The sequence below is a fragment of the Vitis riparia genome, chromosome 13 (genome assembly GCF_004353265.1).
Source record: "Vitis riparia cultivar Riparia Gloire de Montpellier isolate 1030 chromosome 13, EGFV_Vit.rip_1.0, whole genome shotgun sequence".
NCBI classification, from domain to species: Eukaryota; Viridiplantae; Streptophyta; class Magnoliopsida; order Vitales; family Vitaceae; genus Vitis; species Vitis riparia.
Window position 1 is genome coordinate 25,776,785 of NC_048443.1, and position 5,846 is coordinate 25,782,630.

The 5,846-nt window shown below is 40.5% G+C and overlaps 2 protein-coding genes across 2 annotated transcripts; one reads left to right on the forward strand and one right to left on the reverse strand.

The window, feature by feature from the left end:
- Positions 1-1,079: 1,079 nt before the first annotated feature.
- On the forward strand, positions 1,080-3,613 carry LOC117927446 (laccase-17-like). Its single transcript, XM_034846929.1, has 6 exons — positions 1,080-1,258; positions 1,354-1,505; positions 1,574-1,818; positions 1,916-2,044; positions 2,149-3,123; positions 3,410-3,613. Exons 1-6 carry the CDS (start codon positions 1,136-1,138, stop codon positions 3,538-3,540), a joined length of 1,755 nt encoding a protein of 584 aa, XP_034702820.1. The 5' UTR covers positions 1,080-1,135; the 3' UTR covers positions 3,541-3,613.
- A 212-nt stretch (positions 3,614-3,825) lies between these two features.
- LOC117927447 (tropinone reductase homolog At5g06060-like) lies at positions 3,826-5,846 on the reverse strand. The gene is made up of 5 exons (XM_034846930.1): positions 5,612-5,846; positions 5,279-5,486; positions 4,978-5,194; positions 4,748-4,854; positions 3,826-4,246 (listed from the first exon to the last, which is right to left on the reverse strand). The coding sequence occupies exons 1-5, from the start codon at positions 5,701-5,703 to the stop codon at positions 4,055-4,057; spliced, it is 816 nt and encodes a 271-aa protein (XP_034702821.1). The 5' UTR covers positions 5,704-5,846; the 3' UTR covers positions 3,826-4,054.

Below are 5,846 nucleotides of genomic sequence, written 5' to 3' on the forward strand. Positions count from 1 at the left end.
TTATATTTTTCATATTTTCTATAGTAAACAAAACATAAAAAAAAAAATTCTTAAAATTTTACCTTTTTTTTTTTTTAATAATTTCTTAGAACTAAACATAATAAATGTTTTACTAATATCTATGAGAATTAATATGAGAAATATTGAAACTGAATTTTTAAGGTGAAAATCAACATACTTTAAGATGATAATCAATATCTTCAATACCTTTTTGTTTTATATTAACGTCCTTTTTATAATATTAAAGTCTTTGAGAATTCAAATATTTTTAATAAATATTTTATTCTTTTTCTTGCAAATTTAATGGGACATTATTATGTTAGAGGTGTGAATCAGTCACTTCACTACTTGGAATCAGACCCCTAAAACTGGAATACAGCATCCCTGTCAATTCATATACCTAATCTTTCAATCCACTTTTCTAATCTTCTTTGATACAAATTTTGTTTTAGTTATTCAATGAGAGTGATCAACCCCAAGACAGCAACAAAGGGTAGGTTCCTATCGGATGTGTTACACTCAAGACCAAGGGATTGAGAATGTCCACAAGATCGTCACATCAATATTGCGTCCTGATAAGCTAAGGTGGTGATACGGAAATCTTATGGTGAAAACAATTGCAGGTCCAGTGGAATGAAATTCTTTCACCATAATTTCAGCATTTTATACCATGACATGAAAGCATGGCTTCATCAGCCCCGCACAATGCTACAAGTCTTTATGCAGTAAACTATTGTTGGTGAGCCAACCACTTCTATGCATCGCCACTACTTATCAATAGAAGGCAGTTGAAATTCAGAAACATATGGTGTATACCATATGAGGAAGGGTAAACGGGAATAGGAAGCAGGTCAAATAAAATTCAGAAATATATTGTCTTTGAAAACACTCTAAAACAAAACTTGACCAACGTCTGGTCGGATCAAGATTGTCGTTGTAGGTGTTTGGTTCTCTCTGTTTTCCTTTCAATTTGTTGTTTCCCCTACATAATTTCATCACCTAATCAACCAAACAGGTCCTACTGCCTCTATATAAACCATGCCACAACCTTCCATGAGTCTCATCAAGGAGCACTTGAGGGTTGTCTGATACATTGTTGCTCAACTCAATCAAATAGAGAATATTTTCAAGAGAAATGGGTGCTTCTCTTCTTTCATCAACAGCAATTTTCAGAGTCATGTTCATAGTTTTGAACACTCTGTGGCTCTTTCCCGAGCTTGCCAGTAGTGCTGGCATCACTAGGCATTACAAGTTCAATGTATGTTTTTTTTCATATGGTTATCTGTATATAATTGAGTAGATGGATTCATATTGCTTAAAGTTTTGTTTAACTTTCTGTTGGAATCTTTCTAGATCAAGCTGCAGAATGTGACAAGATTGTGCCACACGAAGAGCATTGTGAGTGTGAATGGGCAGTTTCCAGGACCTCACATCATTGCTAGGGAAGGAGATCGAGTGGTGGTTAAGGTGGTTAACCATGTCCAGAACAATGTCACCATCCATTGGTAAGAAGGCCTATTAGTTTTCTCGTCATTGTCATCTTCTCTGCCCTTACTAATTGTGCAAGCTGCAGGCATGGAGTTCGGCAGCTTAGGAGTGGGTGGGCAGACGGGCCTGCATATGTGACTCAATGCCCAATTCGAACAGGCCAGACCTATGTATACAATTTCACCATCACTGGCCAAAGAGGAACCCTGTTTTGGCATGCTCACATTTCATGGCTAAGATCCACTCTCTATGGACCCATCATCATCCTTCCAAAGAAAAATGTCCCTTACCCGTTTGTCAAACCCTACAAGGAAGTTCCCATCATATTTGGTACTCATCCATTTATCACTGTCTACTAGCAAGACTTCCAATCGTTTTCATTTTATGATCTAAGAAAATTCATTATCCATTGTATGATATTTTATAGGAGAATGGTGGAATGCGGATCCGGAGGCAGTCATTACCCAGGCCCTGCAGAATGGAGGTGGCCCAAATGTCTCTGATGCCTATACCATCAACGGCCTCCCTGGCCCCTTGTACAACTGCTCAGCTCAAGGTACTTCGCTCTTAACCACCATCATCCATGTATATATCTTTACTAAGCAGCATTCTATGCATACGCAAGTGTTTAACATTGATTTTGTATTGCACATTGCCCAGATACTTTCAAGCTAAAGGTGAAGCCCGGAAAGACATACCTCCTGAGATTGATCAATGCTGCACTCAATGATGAGCTCTTCTTCAGCATTGCCAACCACACCCTTACAGTGGTTGATGTGGATGCCATTTACGTTAAACCCTTTAAAACCGATACAATTTTGATCACTCCTGGCCAAACCACCAACCTCCTCCTCAAGGCCAAACCCCACTTCCCTAATGCCACCTTCCTCATGGCTGCTCGCCCTTATGCCACCGGCCGTGGAACCTTTGACAATTCCACAGTCGCCGGAATCCTCCACTATGAACCACCACCCAAATCCTCTCCCTCTGCCTCCTCATTTAAAAACCTTCCACTCTTCAAACCAACACTCCCTCCTCTAAATGACACTTCCTTCGCGGCCAACTTCACTGGCAAACTCCGAAGTTTAGCAAACACTCAGTTCCCCGCTAATGTACCCCAAAAAGTTGATCAACGCTTTTTCTTCACGGTTGGGCTGGGTACAAACCCTTGCCCGCAGAACCAGACCTGTCAAGGACCTACTAATATCACCATGTTTTCAGCTTCCGTTAACAACGTCTCCTTCGTTCTTCCCACCACAGCCATCCTCCAAGCCCACTTTTTCCAACAATCCAAAGGCGTCTACACCACAGATTTCCCCACCACGCCAATCTTTCCTTTCAATTATACAGGGACACCACCCAACAACACCATGGTGAGCAATGGAGCTAAGGTAGTGGTACTTCCGTTTAACACAAGCGTGGAGTTGGTGTTACAAGATACTAGTATTCTTGGAATTGAAAGTCACCCCTTGCACCTTCATGGGTTCAACTTTTTTGTGGTTGGTCAAGGTTTTGGGAACTTCGATTCAAAGAAGGATCCTCCCAAATTCAATCTGGTAGACCCTGTCGAGAGGAACACCGTGGGTGTGCCTTCCGGCGGATGGGTAGCTATCCGCTTTCTTGCTGACAATCCAGGTGAGTACTACTTACCACAGCACTGTTCACTACACTAGAATTCAACATTCCTAATCGTTTCTATGATTGTAATAGCTAAATTAAAGGCCTTTTTCCATCTTAATTTAGTTTAAAATTAATCAGTAAAACACTGTTCATAGCTAAATGGAGCTTTTTCATCCTTGGAAATTTAGATTTGCAAATGATCACACAGACGTATTGCTCGTGAATTGAAATTCTGACTCAGATGATTGATAACTTTGCTGAGCTGTGCGATAAAATCTAATTGTTGGTGACATGTCAACAGGTGTGTGGTTCATGCACTGCCACTTGGAAGTCCACACAAGCTGGGGTTTGAAGATGGCGTGGATAGTAATGGATGGAAAACTGCCAAATCAGAAGTTGCCTCCTCCACCTTCTGATCTTCCCAAGTGTTGATCCAGCGCTCTTCCAAATTTCTTTTGAGCTTAGCAATGGCCTCATTCTGTAATTTATTAATCCTGTTTCTGACCATGTGTTTTTTTCCCCTTAATATTCTTTTTTCCAAGTAATAAAATGGAGAAGATTTTGGTTATAAAATGGAGAATATATTTAACAACTGAAAACTAGCTAACACCGACAATAATCCAAATAGTCATTCGAAATTGCAATTTTGACTTACTATTTTAAGTCACTTTAAACTTTCAAAATTGCAGGTTCACTAAACTAATTCATCAAATCCAATTGAAGCTATTCATTTTGGGATGTCTTAAGTTGTTCAATATTGTACTCTTTTACAGAGTACAGACGTTGTTATAGTCAAGAGAACTATAATTTATAAGCACCCCTATGAAGGAAGAAACATCTGATCTAGGAAAAACCACAAACAGTTACTTAACAACAAAACACATCAGACAGATAATACGAAGATTAGAAACAGATTTTAGGCTCTTCAATTAGCTGAGTGATTTTCTCAGTCATATATCGGGGGAGAAAAAGCATTTGCAGTCAATCCACCGTCCACTGAAATAACCTGCCCTGTGATATATGAAGCACAAGGCATGCAAAGGAATGTCGCCAGAGACGAGATCTCCTGTGGCTCTCCAGGGCGCCCCAAAGGGGTTCGAGAGACCACCGCTTCCATCATGCTTTTCTTTGCCAGCATCTGTGAAAGACACCCAAAAAAATGTTACATAGTCTTAATATTGAAATCTGGTGATCATTTGATTCAGAGTGGTGGTGTAATTCATGTATGCAGTTCCCCTTTCGTCCAGGGGAGAATCTATGAATCTCATCAGAGCCCACAAAGGAGGGTCTTATGGTTGTTCTACACTGAACTCCCAGCTCAAGAATCAGCCTAAGTACGCTTCCATGGTCATCTTTATGTTCCAATGTTATTGGTCTTTGCCAGTCTTATGTGATCAATGGATCCCCTGTTCTAACATAATACTACCAAGCACCATGTATACTTGGTTTCTATACTAATAAAGAGTGTAAGTGCAGTAGTTTTCAACAAGGTATCAATTTTCATGCCAAATTGACAGGTGGGAAAAATTCTAGAATGATTTTCCACTTATTTTTCAGTATACACCCGGGAAGAGAAAATGCCCTGTTCCACAAATATGTAGTAGTTGAAAAGACTATGAGCAGGATAAAAGACTACTACCTGCTCAATGAGAGGCGTTCTGGTGCAGAAGGGAGCAACACAGTTGCTCCTGATATTGTCTTTTGCCCACTCACAAGCCAGGCTCTTTGTAATTTGATTCATGGCAGCTGAGTACGGCAACAAGAAGAACAAAGCCTTTTAATTAACTTCATCACACCCACCAAATTTCCATCTCGACTGATCAAGATTAAATATCACTATATACAGGATGGTAGTAACTTATTATTTACCTTTAGTTGCTGCATAAATGGACCCAGTGCCTGTACTCACCACGCCTGCAACAGAGGAGATGAACACAATGCTTCCTGCTCCAGATGCTTTCAAAAGAGGATATGCAAGTTGGCATAGATGGTAACCAGACTCAATATTAGTAGCCATGAGTGCTGAAAAATCTGCAGCAGTGTACTCAATCGTTGGCTTACTGAAGTTTGTCCCCACATTGTTTATCTGAAGCCAAAACATGCATAGTAACCATATTTTCTTCCTCATTCAAAACCCAGTAACCATATTTTCTGGAGACCAACTACTTACAAGGATGTTGAGCTTGCCATTGAAACCGGAAGAGACCTTCTCAATCAACTGCTCTCGTTGGGCTCTATCCGAAACATCACAGACCGAACCCCTTACGTCAAAGCCCTTAGCATTCCAATCAAGCAACAGATTGTTGAGCTTAGATTCGGTACGTGAACAGGTGTATACAGCAGCACCCATTCCAGCTAGCTCCTCTACTATGGCATATCTGTAACACAAAAGTCAAATAAAGTGATTTAGCAACATGGGCTGGAGTCCAATCATAAGGGCTTGGAACAAGATGTTTAAAAGAAAAAAGAAAGAGCAAGGAAGTGAAAGATGAAGGAGAAAAACCCTATTCCAAGAGTGCCACCGGTGACAAGAGCGGTTGCGCCCTTGAGAGACCATCTCAAGTCACTGCAACTGCTCTCAGCCGCCGCCATCATGTCTCTGCAACCAGGGTGCTTTGAAACTCAATATACAAGAGGGGAAAGAAGAAGTGAAGAACTATTCTGTTAGCATGGGAGATACGACTTGGTTGGCAACCATGTAGGAATTTTCTGCCATAAGGTTACGACTTGGTTGGCAA

Coding starts and splice junctions, on each gene's coding strand:
- LOC117927446 (XM_034846929.1), top strand. CDS start 1,136: ATGGGTGCTTCTCTTCTTTCATCAACAGCAATTTTCAGAGTCATGTTC. Junction 1,259..1,353: donor CTAGGCATTACAAGTTCAAT/GTATGTTTTTTT, acceptor GAATCTTTCTAG/ATCAAGCTGCAGAATGTGAC. Junction 3,124..3,409: donor CTTTCTTGCTGACAATCCAG/GTGAGTACTACT, acceptor ACATGTCAACAG/GTGTGTGGTTCATGCACTGC.
- LOC117927447 (XM_034846930.1), bottom strand. CDS start 5,703: ATGATGGCGGCGGCTGAGAGCAGTTGCAGTGACTTGAGATGGTCTCTC. Junction 5,195..5,278: donor ATGGCAAGCTCAACATCCTT/GTAAGTAGTTGG, acceptor TTTTGGCTTCAG/ATAAACAATGTGGGGACAAA. Junction 4,247..4,747: donor GAACGCCTCTCATTGAGCAG/GTAGTAGTCTTT, acceptor TGTCTTTCACAG/ATGCTGGCAAAGAAAAGCAT.